This window comes from Cervus canadensis, chromosome 6 (genome assembly GCF_019320065.1).
Source record: "Cervus canadensis isolate Bull #8, Minnesota chromosome 6, ASM1932006v1, whole genome shotgun sequence".
Taxonomy (NCBI): domain Eukaryota; kingdom Metazoa; phylum Chordata; class Mammalia; order Artiodactyla; family Cervidae; genus Cervus; species Cervus canadensis.
Window position 1 is genome coordinate 57,559,917 of NC_057391.1, and position 18,509 is coordinate 57,578,425.

General features: G+C 40.0%; 1 protein-coding gene across 1 annotated transcript in view; it reads left to right on the forward strand.

Moving 5' to 3' along the window:
- Positions 1-18,509, forward strand: part of FBN1 (fibrillin 1) — a 257,123-nt gene that overhangs the window by 161,944 nt on the left and 76,670 nt on the right. The window contains exons 23-32 of the mRNA XM_043473020.1: positions 727-777; positions 2,660-2,785; positions 4,529-4,756; positions 6,498-6,623; positions 6,744-6,872; positions 7,658-7,783; positions 7,887-8,012; positions 10,343-10,465; positions 11,640-11,765; positions 13,923-14,048. Coding sequence (XP_043328955.1) covers positions 727-777; positions 2,660-2,785; positions 4,529-4,756; positions 6,498-6,623; positions 6,744-6,872; positions 7,658-7,783; positions 7,887-8,012; positions 10,343-10,465; positions 11,640-11,765; positions 13,923-14,048 — 1,287 coding nt within the window. The remainder of the gene's footprint in view (positions 1-726; positions 778-2,659; positions 2,786-4,528; positions 4,757-6,497; positions 6,624-6,743; positions 6,873-7,657; positions 7,784-7,886; positions 8,013-10,342; positions 10,466-11,639; positions 11,766-13,922; positions 14,049-18,509) is intronic.

Consider the following 18,509-nt stretch of genomic DNA (forward strand, 5'->3'; position numbering starts at 1 on the left):
GTGAAACATGTTGCTATGTAGGAAATTAAGAGAAGTGTCAAGGGCAATAATTGTATGTGATTTGGTTAATGTATTCTTTTCTGTCACCACACTGTAATGTAGTTATCTGGTGTGGCTTTCCCAGATCAGCAATTCTTATTGGCTCTCTTAGAAGCTTCATGATTAAGGGTCCTGAGCTTTTTTACAGGCATGGATTTTCTTCCCCAAAAAAATATTGATGTAAAGGAACCAGAGTTCGTGACTAAAGTTATTGCAAAACTGAGGTTTGAGAGCCTTGCTAATGATTCTGTTGATTCACTGTTTGGATATACAAATGTGTGAACTGATAATAGTGTGACTGCTGCAGGGCGTGAGACCTGCCGGTTCTAGACTTTGTTTTCCACGTTTATGTTACAGTAATCCTATAGTATGATTCCTGTTTTAGGGGTCACAGCAAGAGGGAAATCGAGTCAGTTTCCTTCTTAGTCATCACCGTAGTGTGCTCTTTAGGTTATCTTTGAGTCTTTCAGAATCTCACAGATGGACTGAGCTTTATTCAAGGAGACATTTCATCCTTCTCCCTCATCTATACAATCTCAGTGACACTTTGTTGCCTCAGAATTATTCATAACAAAAAAATCAATTCCATGTTAAAGGGTCTGTCATGTTGCTAATATTGTGTCATAAAGTCTGGATATTGTTATCTCAGATTTGTTTTTTTGCTTTTTGTTTGTTTTTTTGATACAGATCCCATTTGTGGGAAAGGCTATTCAAGAATTAAAGGAACACAGTGTGAAGGTATTTATGATTATTTATAAATCATAAATTTCTGCATGCATGAAGAATGCTTGTATTAACTTGGACTGCATAAAGCTGTCATGTAACTTCCCAGTGAGAAATATGTAGCAGGGGAAAAAAATAATGAGAACTGCCGAACCTGTAACAGACATGAATTTCACAAGCATGTGTGCTCTTGCCAGTGTCAGAGCTCTATGGCCAAAGGGCAGAGTGTCTTGAAAATGATTTAGGCTGACCATAGTTTTGAGTGACTACAATTTCAAAATGTTATCTATGGAGAAGAGAAAAAAGGAAGTTTGTGATGAGGCTATAAAACTTGCATTTCTCTTGATTTTGTCCTGGATTCTTTTGTTGTTATTGTTGTTTGTTTCATGGTTATGTATGATGAGAAAAGACACACCTCTATTGCCTCGTTTTTGAGAGTCTACGTGGATTCTTTCTACTTTCCTGTGATTTTTCTTTTCTCATGGAGTCCCGGATAGACAGACATAGGTCAGGGTGACTAACACAACCTGACATGACACAGCAGCTGAAAAATTTTAAAAACAGCAATTAGTCCCATATGTGGAATGAAATGAACTTTTTTTCCCTGCTAAAATAAAGAGGAACACTACAACCCCCACCCAAGAGCTTGCTTTCCAAATGATGACTGAATCCTTTGGCCTCTCTCTGGTCCAGACCCACTGTTAATAACTTATCTGACCTCAGCAGCTTATTTTGGTATACAAGTGGCCCCAGAGCAAAACAGCCCCCAAAAGGTGAATTTCCCCCTCTGCATTTATTTCTCTTATAAGGAAAGATTTAGAATTTTTTTTTCAATATCCCTGACTTGGAAAGTTATTTCTTCTAAAATAGAGACACAGTGTGTGTGAGTTTCTTGACTAATGCTCCCCCTTTTTGGCATTAGCAAGTAAGTGCCTTTCTTTGGGTTAACTTGATGGTGAGTATTTTTCCAAAAACAGTGCAGAGAACACAATGCTCTCCCTTAAGCAAACTGGGAAGGGCTAATATGTTTGAGACAGATGCAGCGAATGATGAACGAATGAACATGAGCATCTTCCAGCTCTCTCCAACCCAAGCTGGAACCGCCAAGGCTTTGACAGGATAGCTCGAGACCATTGCTGAGTTAGAACTAGATACACAGTTTCTTGGGACATCTCAGCACCTCTCAAAGGAGACCCTTTTGACTGGCCCCACATATTCCCCAGTGGTGGATTTTTTTCTGTGCTTATCTTCAAACTATTTCTTCTTTGCTAATTTGAAAGATCAGATTTCTGTTTCTTTTCTTAATTCCAGCTATCTGGTCTAGTAAAGCTAATTAAATGGCTCCTGGGAGCCTTAGCACTTCCCTGGTAGCACAGTTGGTAAAGAATCTGCCTGCAATGCAGGAGACCTGGGTTCAGTGCCTGGGTTGGGAAGATCCCCTGGAGAAGGGAATGGCTACCCACTTCAGTGTTCTTTCCTGGGAAATCCCATGGACAAGGGAACCCGGCAGGCTGTAGTCCATGGGATCACAAAGAATCAGACATGACTGGGTGACTAACACTTTCACTTTCTTTCACTTGGGAGCCTTACCTGAGATGTCTATAGTACCCAAACTTGTCTCTAAGAACTCCCACAAACTCCCTGTTTTTACAACTCAAAAATTACTCCCTGGGACTGATAGAGAAACAATAATATCTTTGTTAGTGGATGAGCTCTGCCTGGTTGCTTTTTAAATATCCTAGAAATTCTATATGAATTATTTAGAAGCAAAGTAGTTTTCTACTTACTAAGTTCAAAATGGCCTTTTTGGTTGTGGGAATATGACTCCCTGAATGGAATAAAGTAGAATTGTGCTATGCAAATGTATTAACTTCATGCTTTCTTTTTTTCTTCATAGATATAGATGAATGTGAAGTGTTCCCAGGAGTCTGCAAGAATGGCTTGTGTGTTAACTCCAAGGGATCATTTAAGTGTCAGTGTCCCAGTGGGATGACTTTGGACGCCACTGGAAGGATTTGCCTAGGTAAATAGTGAGCTCATTACTTTTCTAATGAACATTTCTTAACAATTATTCAGAACTCAGAAGATAGAGCTGAATATTCAGTTCCAACTACAGACACACACACATCCCAAATTCAGCATTTCTATTAACATTCATAGTGGTTTCCTTGAAAAATAGCCTTCCTGACTCAGCTGTTTATTCCTTATAAAGACTAGGGAACCTGACGGTTCTTTATTGATATGTAATTATTCATTAAACTGCTACCATCACAGTTATTATTCTAGAGCTCTTAAATCTATCCTCCATATGCCATGGATATAGAATTCTAGGTGATTAGTAAGGAGAACATTTTTGCTTAATTGGAAACTGTAGCCTTAGCCTGTTAGGCAGGCCTGCCATTAGCCAGAAAGATAGGTCTTTTCAGGAAACTGCTGAGGGTATCAGCAGTAAAGACTGTAACAGCCTGAGTAGTGAACCTGAGGGAACGAGGGCTGTTGCCGCCATCAGCCATGGTGCAACTCTCCATGACAACTGCTAGAACCCAAGTGACAATGATGTGGAAGAGAAGAGACTGGACACAAAACTTTGATTTTTAGAAACCTGCCCTGTGGACTCATTGGTGGCAGATTTGAGATCCCACAGTCATGCATGTGGAGTCTTGGGCTTTTTCTGGTGTTTCTGACTCCCAGGAATAACATCCTTTGGATCACTGGTTTTGGAGTCCATGACTCTGAAAATGATGCTCAGCCACATTGTGTATCTGAAACCGTGTGACCCTGAAGAGCATTTTTAGTGAAAGGCCACTGTAGGTGGTTGAAAGAGTGGCATGCATTTAAGAGATACAGCTCCTTTATGAATTAGGATTAATCACTCTTTAAATGTGAAACTTTATGGTTTATAATGTAAGCAATGCAAAATATAAAAGCTGGAATTTATAACTATGGATGTCAGTTAATGCCATTTTGAGCCTTTGCTTCTTTGTTTAGGAGGATTCGGCATTTAATGAGAACCTTTTTCCAGGTTCTTAAGTTGAAGGATGCTTCAGTGTTTAGTCTAGGATTCATTTTGAAATTAACCATCTTAATAGGGGCAACCCAAATGTGGAATTTCACAGAAGGCTTCCATAGCTTTCTAACATGAAAGGAAGCCCACATTCCCGCATGTATGCAGAAGAATATGCACATAAGCACATGTTGAGGTGAAAGAAATACGTGAGAAGAGGAGTCAATGGCTCTTCTTTACTGCTTTCCCTCTCTAATCACAAGGAGGGCAGTCCTCATTTCAGAGTTCACCATTGCACCTCTCCAAAAATGAAGTGGATCTGAGGAAAGGGTGCTGGAGCCAGCTGAGATGTTTTCCATCGGGAAAGATTGCAGTTGGCTTTCAGCTAGAGTGATGTCAAGACATCATAGAGTACATGCATTGGTAATTAGCCTGCTTGGATAATGAGGAATACATTTCCCAAAAGAGCATGGCAGGATTTCTCCGAATACTGCTGCTTCTGGGGAATTATCAGAATATGCCTAGCGTTGAAAGGGTTCTTACCACAGGAGGAGATGCAAAGACATATGAGCTGCCAGCAAGCCTTTATGAAGCAGGAAAACCCACCACAAAGCCTTTGAGGACAAAGAAATGAGTTTCAGTCAATAAGTTTATAGTAAATGACTATGTGTATTCCACTTGGCCTCACACAACGCTGGCAGTTTGAGGCAGTGAAAACAGAGTAGCTCTCCTCAGCCTGCCTCTGTTTGCTCCCTCCGGCAGATATCCGCCTGGAAACCTGCTTCCTGAGGTACGAGGACGAGGAGTGCACCCTGCCCGTGGTTGGGCGCCACCGCATGGACGCCTGCTGCTGCTCGGTCGGGGCAGCCTGGGGTACCGAGGAGTGCGAGGAGTGTCCCATGAGAAGCACGCCTGAGTATGAGGAGCTCTGTCCCAGAGGACCCGGATTCGCCACAAAAGAAATTACAAATGGCAAACGTTTTTTCAAAGGTATGATGGTTTCAGTGGTTGATTGATCTACTTTTAGGTCAATAGGATGCCTTTTCCGGAGTGCAGAGTTCTGCTAACAGAATTACAGTAAATGTCATCAACGTGGTCATCCCTGGATCATCATCTCAGGATGCCTTCTTTGCTTTCTGAATTTCATATGGCAAAATATTCACTCCATTACAAAATTTCTTTTTCTACATCTCGGGGCTTCCTGTGGTCACTTTTCTCTCCCATCTAGTCACTATTAAGTATTATAGTAGATTTTGATACTATCCTAAAGCTAAGCATAAATGAAAGAAAAATCTTGGGAAATGTTTATGCCATCTGCTGAGGCCCTAGAGATGACCTTTATCTTGTCATCTGTGGTTCATGTATTTGCAGTATTCATTTGAGGTATTCATGTCACTGTGGTCCACCTGAGCATAGATAATGGTGTGGGAAACCCAGTGGCAGGTCCTCCTTGTCCAAATGCGCTGAAATTCATTCCTGTAGCAAACACACTCCAGTGACTTAAGATATTTCAAATTTTATCTTCTTTTGCTAAACATAAAACCCATGTTAAGAAAAAAGAAGTCACAGATTTAATCTAATTCCAAAATTGAGTTACCCTTTTATGCACCATGATACAAGAATGTGTTTACTTCAGCATGTGGAAAAAATCATAATTGGTTACTCAAAATTCCAGTTATTCAGGGATGCCCAACTTTAGCTCCCACTGTAGAATTTTATGTCACTTTCCCATTGTGTCTGAGCCTACTTGTTATACTTCACAATTAAATGAACTTATAAAAATGGGAAGTGAGTATATAAATATTACCATCCTTAATTAAAAAGCATAGACTTTTTTCCTACTGAGCATTTGGTTCAAGAAGTCCTAGAGATAAAGTTGTACTGTCTAGAGAGACAGTTTCTAGGTGGCCTTCTTACATGTCTCTCAAGTAAATTCAGAGAAACTTAGGTGATTTGAATTCAAAGGTTGTGGTGGTCCATTGCCAGAGAAGGACTAGATGTTCCTGAGATTTAATCTGCCAGTTCTGTCTCTCATAACATTTGGTAGAAATGAACTTGATTTCTTAAGCTCTAGGTCTTGCTTTAGAAAGGCCCCTATAAAGGGAAACTCAAATCACATGTTACAAGTGCAGTCCCCACATACGTAAGAAATACTTGTACACTTTAATTGTATTAATGAAACCTTCATATTAATTGAGAAAATATTTAAAACTAGTACTCCTTATTTAGAATGTGTTTTAAATAGTATACAGCATCTATAAATAATTTAAATTATAAATGACATCTCTTTTGAAATTATTTTTAGGTATTAAAAAAGTGTCAGGAAGCATAAATGAATATCTCATTCTGCTACATACTCAATTTGGTTGCTATAGGACAGTCTATTATAAAACCTTTTATATGCTTTACATGTAGACACTAGTGACTTTAGAATTTTTATTCATCCATTCAGCAAATAGTTCAGTGTTTGGTATGTATCAGATAGTGTTCTGGGCTTTAGAAGGCCAAATAAACCCACTCTTTACTTCTTTAATAATACTTTCTAAAATGGAGACGTTTAGAAGTCTAAAACTGTTTACAAAGTCCTATTTCTGGTAGTCATCACATTTTTTAAAAGTGTATGACCAAGACCTTAAATCAAGCCCTTCTGTCTCCCTGGGTTTCACATGGGGTGTGGATTTCTCCTAATGGATCACTTACGGATTTGTCCCACACTGAATTTTTCTTGAAGACATCAACGAGTGTAAGATGATTCCCAACCTGTGCACCCACGGCAAGTGCAGGAACACCATTGGCAGCTTCAAGTGCAGGTGTGACAGCGGCTTTGCTCTGGATTCTGAAGAAAGGAACTGCACAGGTCAGTGGAGGGGCTCACCCTGGAGGGACACCCTTGGGCACGCGTAGTCCTTAACGTGTGGCCACAAGAAGTAAAGCTGTTCTGATGCTCACCTGCTGCCTACTTACCGCTCTTGTGCAGATATCGATGAATGCCGCATATCCCCTGACCTCTGTGGCCGAGGCCAGTGTGTGAACACCCCCGGGGACTTTGAGTGCAAGTGCGATGAAGGCTATGAAAGCGGATTCATGATGATGAAGAACTGCATGGGTGAGTGCGTGACCATTGGATCAGCCCAGGGAAGAAACAAGCCAAGACTCTTGGGTGACTCATCCCCTGTGAGGGTTCTCCCTGCTCCCTCAGTGCGCTGGTCTTCTGACCAGTGAGTCAGGCATTGGTCTGTGGCAAAGGGAGACTGACGTATGGAAGGAATGAGGGAATTTGTGCTGTGGGGTGGCGGGTGGTCTGTAGGTCCCTGAGAAGTGACCTGGAATAGACACCCTGGGGAAGAAAGAACAATTCAAATACAAGCTGTGTTTTAGGAGTCACATTCTAGAGTTTCTATTCATCATTTCTCTAAAAGGAGATTAATTAAGATAGTTGCATTAGGTTAGGTTCCCTAGCAACAGGCCTGAGATGGGGATATTTTTTGAGTGCTCTTAGGAGAAACCTGTAAGAAAGGGAGGGAAGCAGCTTAGGGCAGGGGAGGAATAGAAGCAAAGTGTTAGGCTGGATTTTAGCTTTAACCTGATCCCCCAAGGGCCTTGGAGTGTGAACAGCGCCCAAGAGTTGTTCCAACTCAAGGCCAGGGAGCTGAGATTTTATACTCCCGGGTCAGTTTGGCTATGAGCCGCCCCCATCATGGGAGGGGGTATAATTTCTCACCTCCCAGCCATTTCTGAGTGAGGTGGGTAGCAGTTCTCCCAGAACGGAGCCTGTGAGCCGCTAGCAGCCAGGACTCGCAGCAACTGGGTGCTGTATGTACTGACCAGGTCATGGGGGTCTGGGGCAGGACACCTCCCACATCTGCAACAGGGGTCATTTCCGTGTTGCAGATATCGACGAGTGTCAGAGAGATCCGCTGTTGTGCCGAGGAGGCGTGTGCCTGAACACTGAGGGAAGTTACCGCTGTGAATGTCCTGCTGGCCATCAGCTGGCCCCCAACATCTCGGCGTGTATAGGTAAGGAGGAAGACCACTGACCTGTGGCCGGTCATTCAGCCCACATCTTAGTCAGAGTCAGAGGCTGATGGCTGCCTCTTTGCTATTCTTGTTTTCTAAACAGACATCAACGAGTGTGAACTGAGTGCACACCTCTGCCCCCATGGCCGCTGCGTGAACCTCATAGGAAAATACCAGTGTGCCTGCAACCCTGGCTACCACTCAACCCCTGACAGGCTGTTTTGTGTTGGTAAGTTCTGTAGCTTATGCTATTTCTTATTTTCTTTAGTCTCTTTCTGAAGCACTCAAGCCATGTTCTCTGAGTTCCATCTCCATCACTAGTTGCTTTTACTTAATGTTTCCAGTTTTCCTGGAAGTAGAAGTCTTCTCACGGTAGCTCATGATCTTTGGATCTGGCTTCCCTCATCTGTTTAAAGAACCAGTTCAGTGAAGACTGTAGAATACTCCAGCAAGTACCGTTTGACCCACGCTGCTCTAACTAGTGAACGGTAGCATATGCTTTGTTTCTGCATGTGCACACTCAGGCACATCAGCAAGTGATTACTGACTGCCTGAAATAAGTGTAGTTTGGTGAGTGCTGGGAGAAAGACAAAAGGCACAGGGTGTGATCTCCACCCTTAGGTGGTTTGGAGCAGCTCAGATGCCAAAGAATAATTATTGGGAAGAAGACCATAGTATGTTTATAGCTCACAGAGCAATAGAAGCCAGGTCTGGCACTCCTTAAAAATGGAGTTTTGTGGGACAGGCATTTTGCTTTGTGGCTAGCCCTGGGGAGGTTTAGTTGTACTGGGAAGAGTAGCGCAGAAAGCCCTGTGGCTTTATTGTGCTCAGAGTCAAAGTGAAACCTTGTAGAAAATGGCCAGTTTTTGCCTGCGTTGGGGTATACCCCATGTGGGACTGCCAAGTCTCACATGGTTTCCACCCAAAATCATAAATCAGCCCAGATTCTTCTGATGCATGGCCCCAAGCAACTCAGAACTCCAACTCAGGCCCTTAAAGGGGACTGAAACTTCAGCCAAACTGAGTGTCAAGTTTGTAAGGGAATCCGTGACCCAGAGAATTTCACCACATGACCATTGTTGTCAGTGAGGTGTGTTCTAGCACCCAGTACTTCTCCTGTATTGCATGTGGCACACCATGTATTGTATCATTAATCATTCATCTAACTCCCAAACTACAGTGTAAGTGTTATAAAGGCAGTAAGTATGTCCATCTCATTCATGTTAGGGTCTCATCTCTAGCACACAGTTCAGTTCATTTCAGTTCAGTCGCTCAGTCATGTCTGAGTCTTTGCAACCCCATAGACTGTAGCACACCAGGCTTCCCCGTCCATCCCCAACTCCTGGAACTTGCTCAAACTCATGTCCATCGAGTTGGTGATGCCATCCAACCATCTCGTCCTCTATCATTCCCTTCTCCTCCCACCTTCAATCTTTGCCAGCATCAGGGTCTTTTCCAGTGAGTCAGTTCTTCAAATCTGGTGGCTAAAATATTGGAATTTCAGCTTCAGCATCAGTCTTTCCAGTGAATATTCAGGATTGATTTCCTTTAGGATGGACTGGTTTGATCTCCTTGCTGTCCAAGGGACTCTCAAGAGTCCTCCAACACCACAGTTCAAAAGCATCAATTCTTCAGCGCTCAGCTTTCTTTATAGTTCAACTCTCACATCCATACATGACTACTGGAAAAGCCATAGCTTTGATTAGATGGACCGTTGTTGGCAGAGTAATGTCTCTGCTTTTTAATACGCTGTCTAGGTTGGTCATAGCTTTTCTTCCAAGGAGAAGAATTTTTTAATTTTAATTTCATGGCTGCAGTCACCAACTGCAGTGATTTTGGAGCCCAAGAAAATAAAGTCTATCACTGTTTTCATTGTTTCCCCATCTATTTGCCATGAAGTGATGGGACTGGATGCCATGATCTTAGTTTTCTGAATGTTGAATTTTAAGCCAACTTTTTCACTTTCCTTTTTCACTTTCCTTTTTCACTTTCATCAAGAGACTCTGTAGTTCTTCACTTTCTGCCATAAGGATGGTGTTATCTGCATATCTGAGGTTATTGATATTTCTCCCAGCAATCTTGATTCCACCTTATGCTTCATCCAGCCTGGCATTTCGCATTATGCATATAAGTTAAATAAGCATGGTGACAGTATACAGCCTTGATGTACTCCTTTCCTAATTTGGAACCAGTCTGTTGTTCCATGTCCAGTTCTAACTGTTGGTTCTTCACCTGCATCCAGATTTCTCAGGAGGCAGGTCAGGTGGTCTGGTATTCCCATCTCTTTCAGAATTCCCCACAGTTTGTTGTGATCCACACAGTCAAAGGCTTTGGCATAGTCAGTAAAGCAGAAGTAGATGTTTTTTTGGAACTCTTTAGCACACAGTAATTGTGCAGTTAGTATTTGTTGAAGGAACCAAATGATACAGTGACTTGCAGTTGCCCTGGAATGCTCTTATAATTTTGTATTTTGTTTTACTTGACCCATACATACCTGAGATATTCAAACATGGGCCATCATCACATAGAGGAAGGTAATATTATTTTCCTTTTTCTTAGACATTGATGAATGCAGCATAATGAACGGTGGCTGTGAGACCTTCTGCACAAACTCTGAAGGTAGCTACGAATGTAGCTGTCAGCCAGGATTTGCACTGATGCCTGACCAGAGGTCCTGCACAGGTAAGTAGGTTTTAGCTTCCTGGAAACTCTCAATAACAGGTCCCTACGTGGAGTGGTTCAGGGCCTGGGCTTTGGAGTCAGACAGTCCTGACTTCTAGTCTTTGTTTTGTCACATGGTTTAGCTGTATGTCCTTGATGAAGATCCTTGACATCTGATCCCTCATCTACAAAATGGGGTTCAGATTGCCTGTATGGAAGAATATGTACAGCATTTAGCATAGTACCTGGCACATGCTCAGTAAGTGCAATATAAAATACAGTACCTGGCACATGCTCAGTAAGTGAAATATAAAATAGATTTTCTTCATTGATTAGAATTTTGAAGAATCTGATCTTATGGCCTATTTCAGTGCTACTCAGGGTATGTTCTTTGGACCAACATCAGCATCACCGAGAATATGTTAGAAATGCAAAATCTCAGTCCTCCCTCTCACCCACACCTACTGAGTCAGGAACCCCTGCGGGTGGATCTCAGTAATCTGTTCTCTCAAGCCTTCCAAGTGATTTTGGATGCATGATAAAATTTGAGAACTGCTGATATAATTTATACTTCCCGCTGCATCACCTGGGCTAGAAGAGCCATGTAGTCAGAGATGGGAAATGAAGTGGGTAATATAAGTTTTAATTTTGGCTCAGATTAAGAAGAAAACTTAGGTTTAGGAACCAAAATTATGGTACTGGACCTAGTAAACTCTCCCTTAAAATCACTAGGTATAAATTTGGCTAGAAAATTAGAATTTGAAAATAGGTATTTATGCTAAAAATACATCTAAGTAGATAGGCTTATTTTCAGCATTTTTTAAATCTTAAAATATCTATAAAACAGCAAATAAGAGACTTAGGCATTTAAATTTGAAAGTTACAAAAATAAGATTCATGATCTTTCGAATGATAAATTTATATCAGAGATAAAAGTACAAATTAAATGATGGTCTTTTAAGAGCATGTGGACCTCCATCCTGAACTGTATGCTATAGATCTTGAAAACGATTCTCCCTTGTTTTACCCAAGATAACCTGATGGGATAATTTATGCAAAGCATTATTTGGATTTCAGAGCAAACAGTCCTGTGCGAGCAGGCTGAGTTTACTTGACTTGGGTCAGTTAACTTTTTCATCACTGGTGAGTGGAACCCTTGTCAGCAGCATGTCATCGTTGGCTTTATTCTCTGCAGACATTGATGAGTGTGAAGACAACCCCAACATCTGTGATGGTGGTCAGTGCACAAACATACCCGGAGAGTACAGGTGCTTGTGTTATGATGGATTCATGGCATCTGAAGACATGAAGACTTGTGTAGGTAAGCAAAGAAGACAGGATCTTCCAATTTGCTGGTTATTCACAAGTGCTATTGCATCACATAGACTTGTTTCAGTAGTGAATATATCCGATGGGAAAAGTAAAAATATTTAGGAGCATAATACTAATCGTATTCCAAAGTTAGCATTCCAAGAAGCATCTTTCTTGTGACTGTGCTGTGATGGTCTTGTCAGTATGTTATATGGGCTGAGCTAACACTTGGTCAACTCCAGAGGGACATTTCTTTTATGTCTGTGCATTATTTTTGGCCATTTAACCCTCCTTTTGGTCTGCCTAGAGTTTGGCTTTTCAAATGTTTGCAAGGTAGCAAAATTGACTTTTGACAAGAATGCAATACATTCTAGAATTGATTGTTTTGGAGGGTTTCTATTACTGTCTTCAAATCTGTCAGACTTTTTAAAGCAATATCTAATCTGCCTTTAATTCCATTCAGTATATTTTTAATCTCAGACATTGTAGTTTTTACCTCTAAAAGTTTGATTGGGTCTTTTTCTGGTATCTTCAATGTCTCTACTTAATATGCCCAATCATTTCTCTAGCTTTTTAAACGCAGGGAATATAATTACAATAACAGTTTTCAGGTCCTTGTCAACTAATTCTATTACCTATGTCAATTCTAGTCCATTTCAATAAATCGACTTTCCTTTTTATTATGGGCCATATTTTCCTCTGCCATTGAATGCCTGGTAACTTTTGATTGGATGCTGGTGGTGGTTTAGTCCCTAAGTCATGTCCAACTCTTTGAGACTGCATGAGACGATAGCCTGCCAGGCCCCTCTGTCCATGGGATTTCCCAGGCAAGAATACTGGAGTGGGTTGCCATTTCCTTCTCCAGGGATTGGATGCTAGACATTGTAAATTTTGCCTTACTAGGTCCTGAATATATTTGAATTCCTAGAAAAGTTTCTGAGCTTTGTTTTGGAACATAGTTAAATTATCCGGAAACAGATAGGTCCTTTCAAAGTCTTGCTTTGAAGCAGCAGTTGGGTTGGGCTTATTTTCTCTTACTGCCAAGGCAAGATCCTCCTGGATACTCTATTTACTTCCCTGTAGATGATGAGGTTTTCCAGTCTGTCTGGTAAGAACAAGTACAATTTTGTGCCTTCTGGGAACTCTGATGATTATTTCCTCTAATTCTTTTGGATGATGCTTCCTCCAGATTTAAGAGTTTCCTTACATGAATATACTGGGCACTACTCATCTGGGTATTGTTTGGGTCCCTCTGCAGATCACTGTAGTTCTGTGTGTGTGTATGTATGTACATCTCTTTTCTGTCCTTTACTTGGCCCTATGAACTCTGGCTACCTTGGCCTTCCACTTTTACCTCTCCAATTCATGGACATTTCCTGGTTCCATCTGCCATACCCTTCTCTGTGCTACTGCTTTAAAACTCCCTGCACAGTAATCTGGGGCATTTGTAGGATCCACCTGGTTTCTTTCTCTCATTGATCGTTGTCTTTGTTGTCTATATTGTCCTTTTTTGTTGTTTTTATTTTAAATGAGAAGGTAAATTTGGTTCTTATTACTCCATCATGGTCAGAAACAAGAGTCTAGAATTGCAAATATTTAAATTATATCACATTTGTATCTTTTGAAAATGCTTACCAAATATTTGTGAAGTCCTCAAAATTAAAGTATGCCATTCAAAGTAAAGAAATGAATGTCATAAGAAAAGATAATTTTTAATTAGGGAAAGATTTAGAGTTTGTAACCATCTACCCTTAGACTATTAGTTCATCTATCTCTTCTTTCAAACTATGGAACTAAAATGTTAGCATCATGCAGTCTGCATTAAAATTTTCATCTTGCAACAGAATGTGCTGTTTTAAAAAGTTTTCCAGACTGTCAGAGAAACAGGCTCTGGTTGAGGACCAGACGTAGAGTGAATTAGTTTATTTGATTACTTGACCTCCTTCTTGTGGTCCAGATAAAAAGCCAGTCTGCAGGGTTAGCCTTCAGTGTAGAAAGCATTGAGCTATGTAATTGTTATGTAGTTGAGCTATGTAAATATACTTTTATTTGTGTGAAAACATTTCATCTTTTCTATTTATTTGTCATAGTTGCTTTATCTCAGGGAGAATCTGTCAGTGATATCAAACAAATGGTTACATGTATTAATAATATCTGTATTTTACAGATGTCAATGAATGTGATCTGAATCCAAATATCTGCCTAAGTGGAACCTGTGAAAACACCAAAGGCTCATTTATCTGCCACTGTGATATGGGCTATTCAGGCAAAAAAGGAAAAACAGGCTGTACAGGTATGTTTCTTCCAACTGAACAATAAAACCTTTAGTGGTTAAGAGATTGCTACCATAATTATAGATTAATATATGTTTTAAAAACTATTAATATTTTAATTGCACTATAAAGCATTTTTCATTAACTTAGCCTGCACTTCTTTGAAACTTGTCACATTTTAGATTGAATCTAAGATGAGGTGTTTTTTTTCCCCTTTACCTATGAAAAAAGGCATATGAGAAAAATTGCCACCATAAATAACTCTATAAATATCAACATTTTATGAGGTTAAAAATAGCATTTTATGTCAAAGTAGTTAACATGATAATTACCAAACATTCGTATCTCTTTATTAAAGTCAACTTTTCCCAATAGCCTCCACTGTCAACTCTTTCTTTACTGTTTTATAACTGAAATTACTTTTTGAAGAAACACATCCTACAATTCATATATTTCCTCAGTTCTCATCAGTCTTCAATTATTTTTAAATTAGTGTGCTTTTGATGCATTAAATTGCTTTAGCCCTATAGATTCCTGCAGATCTCATGAAGTGGTAATTAAACCATAAGTCTTGCTTGTTTAATACTAATAGCACAAAAGGTCTTTTCACAATATTTGTAGGTGACTATTCAATTAAACATCAAATGGAGGAAGTCACTTTGAGTGAATAATATTGTTTCTAAGTGTTAATTGGTTTTCAAACTTGAGGCAATGATGGAGTAGTACATGAAATAATAAAGTTTTACTGTAGTCACCTAAAGTAATAAAACAGATAATGGGATATAGCATAATTTAAGACACAGTGAAGGAGCTTCCCTGGTGGCACGGTGGTTAAGAATCCACCTGGCAACGCAGGGGACACCGGTTCGATCCCTGATCCAGGAAGATCCCACATGCCATGGGGCAGCTCAGCCCATGCACCACAACTACTGAAGCCCATGCGCCCTGGAACCCATGCTCTGCAACAAGAGAAGCCACCGCAGTGAGAAGCCTGCTTGCCTCAATTAGAGAGTCCCTGCTCTTCGCAACTAGAGAAAGCTGGTGTGCAACAATGAAGACCCAGCGCAACCAAAAATAAATAAATTTTAAAATAAAATACAAAACCCACACATGATGGAGACCATGGTGGGCCTGAATTAGTTAATTGCATAATTTCTTTACAAATAATAGACTTTAATTTCAAAAGCCAGTTTGGTAAGCCATTGTGACTTAAACATTAAAATACTTGCTGAGTGGTGATGTTAATTGATGTTAGTTATATCAATCTTTTTTAATAAAGTTTATAATATATGTGCTATCATTTCAAACTGTTCAGTAATGCAATTTCAAAAATGTAGATATACAGATGTCACCAATAAATTGCTGTTCATTCAAAAATGACCGATTTTAGCCAAGTTATAAAAAGAAGCATGTAGCTAGAATGCTTTCATGCTCACTATATTAGTCCTCATGAAGCATGACTAGGGTTCCATTCTGTTACATGGCACAGAGTTTAAAATCTCTAGTCCTCATGTGTTCCCTGGGGTACAAATGATGCTTATATCAGCATGTGTATGGTTCAAGATTTATTTTTAGCTTTCAGTAACAATTTAAGACTTAGGGTAAGGGATGTTGGTCTGGTAGTAACACAAGGGAAGGTAGGACGGTTCTATATTTCATTTTACCTAGTAGAGCCTAATATTGTTGTTTGGCCAAGTTGAAGTCACTGCAATTCAACCCAGAGAACCATGATACTTATGAAGGGAGACGTTAATCCAATGGGACAGTCTTTATTCCCTATAAGAAAAAGATCGCTAGAATTTCATACTCTAAATTCCAGCTAGAGAGTCATGGGCAGAGGTTGACTGTTTTAGATCTCTTACCATGAAGAAAGCTTAAATTTTCATACAACATTAATATCATTTTAGGTAAATAAGGTATAATGTATGTAATGTCCTTGGCACAGTGATTGGCATATAGTATCTGGTCACTAAGTAGTAGTTATTGTTGTCATTATAAAATGAGGCACATAGACACAGTGTCTAGAGGCCATTTTAATTAAAAACATAACTTCTAGTCTAGCAGAATTCTGTGCTGCTATTTACTAAGATGCTTGAGATCAGTTTAAAGAAGGAAAATCTTACTCTCTATATTAAAAGGCTTGTTTTTTGTAACTGAGTTTATACAGACATTAGGCTATTGGTACAAGAGCTGTGTACTCCACATTAAATGAGATGACCCCAGGTTTACATTAAGAACAGCAGTCTTTTAGTAAATCACATAAACAGAAACATGGATTTGAAGTCCAAGAAATATTCTGTATCTTCCCCCAAGGGCCAGCATCCCCTCTTCCCACTTCAAATTATAGCCTAAAATGATTTTTCAATTGCATAAAATTCAGCTAGTACTGTAGGGAGAAGAATTGAATTTCATGGCCTTTTTGATATCATAGGAGCATGGCATATGACAGTCTCATGTAATGGAGTAGAATTCTGAATTTTATTCCTAATTCTTTTACTGGTTCAGGAGCTTGGGGAAAATCACCAGGGTGCTCTATAGTTATGCAAGTGTTCCCCTTGGGTTAGAAGCCCTGCAGTGGAGGATGGAGGAGAGGGTGCCTTAGGGCAGGAAGAAAAGAGGTTTTCTGTAAATCCTGCTACTAACAACCAAGGGTATCGCATTGGATTGGAAATGACTTACACAAACAGGAATTGGCAGCAAGTTTGGTATACTTAAAAACAAGTTTTTAAAAATCTGAGCCAAATGTTTTTTTTTTTTTTTTAATCCCATCTAACTGGGACTCTTTTAGCCTGCTATTAGTTTAAAATTAGTGTCACTTACAACTTAGAATACCATCAGGTTACCTTGGTGATAGTACTTTAAAGACAAGTGTTTATAATGTCCCAGGCAACTAATGTAAATAGAGATATATATCTTGCCTAATGGGATAAGAAACCTCGCAACAAATCACAATGAAGAACAAACCTGGTAATATATTTTGATGATAGATAAATGAAATATATTTACTTATATTTCTGTACATGTATAATATGTATATGTATATTTTAAATGAGTACCTTGTAAAGGAGTCATAAAAATATGTATGCTATTTCATAGAGAGGAATTTTGTTTCATGAGAACTTAAAAAATGTCCTCTGGGTTCCATTACAGCTTTGTCTAAATATTTCAGCTCCCCTGTCATTACTGATTGTTTCCATTTTAACAAATAAACATGTTTTTTCCCCCCAATCACTTTAGCAGTGTTCAGAATCCACCCACTGACTTACATTCCCAGCCCACACAGATGTTAAGGGTTTCTTCTTGCTCCTTAAGCTTTGTTCAAATTGTGGATAAGGCTGAGGGGAACATTCAATTTAATGAAAGGAAAAGAGACGTTTTCTTGTAACCTAGAACATGGCTCTTCTATCCTTGGCTTATGGGGGCTGGATTACAGGTTTTCCTGTGGTCCACACATACAAGGAATGTGTGTTCTGATTCTCATTCTGACTCTTCTGCTTCTCATTCTACACAGTTGTGATCAGACAACGGTTTGGAAGAAGGAACACTGGGTTTCTGCTAGGTGCCATTCTTGGTGGCTCCTAGCTTTCTCATGCTAATCTGTTAGAACCACCTCCTATCAGGTGCTTCCTCAGTTAGTCAGTGAGTAAGGCATACAATTTTTTTGGAATATCAGTTATTTTATTTATTGGAGTATAGTTGCTTTACAGACATACAATTAAAATCAGGATTGTTTTCAGTTAAAATAGCATGGGTAATTCAATATTCTGTAATAGCCCATAGGAGAAAAGAATCTAAAAAAAAAGGAGTGGATTTATGTGTATGTGTAACTGATTCACTTTGCTGTCCACCTGAAACTAATACAATATTGTAATTCAACTATACTCCAATAAAAAAAAATTTTAATAGCGGGATTGCTGGACAATTCCATTTCAGTCTTTCTGCTTTTCATAGGAGACATGCTGCTGTGGGTGTAGTCCATGAAAGAGAATCATATACTTCAAAACCACCAGCCCTCAGTGAAAATTTGCCCTCATTTCCTTCCAGCTCCTTATCACTGCTAATTGTCCTGCACTGGCTGTTAGCCTGTGAAAACTCCGTGGGTGTTCAGTTAAATAGTCTTGGCTCAAATTTGGGTCCAAATTGAAAAATCCAAGTAGCCTTCATGTTTGGCCTCTCCATTCACTCTAAGGTCCTCTTCCTCATCGCCTCCCCGCAGAGATTCCACGGGGTGCCAGCCCTGCTGGACTCGATGCCCAGAGACTGACCCCCGCATGGCAGGCAGGCAAGCATTTGAGTGGGTGACACAGCCTCTCCCGACCTGGCTGTCCAAGGGGGCCAGAGCAGCTCAGAGCACAAGCTCTTTCTCAAATGTCAGATTCAAGTGGAACCCACCCAGAACCTGGGCATGGGGTCTGCCCAGACCACACCCTTGCTCTTCACAAGAGCACGTCAGCAGGACCTTGGCGTCTCTGTTGAGGGAG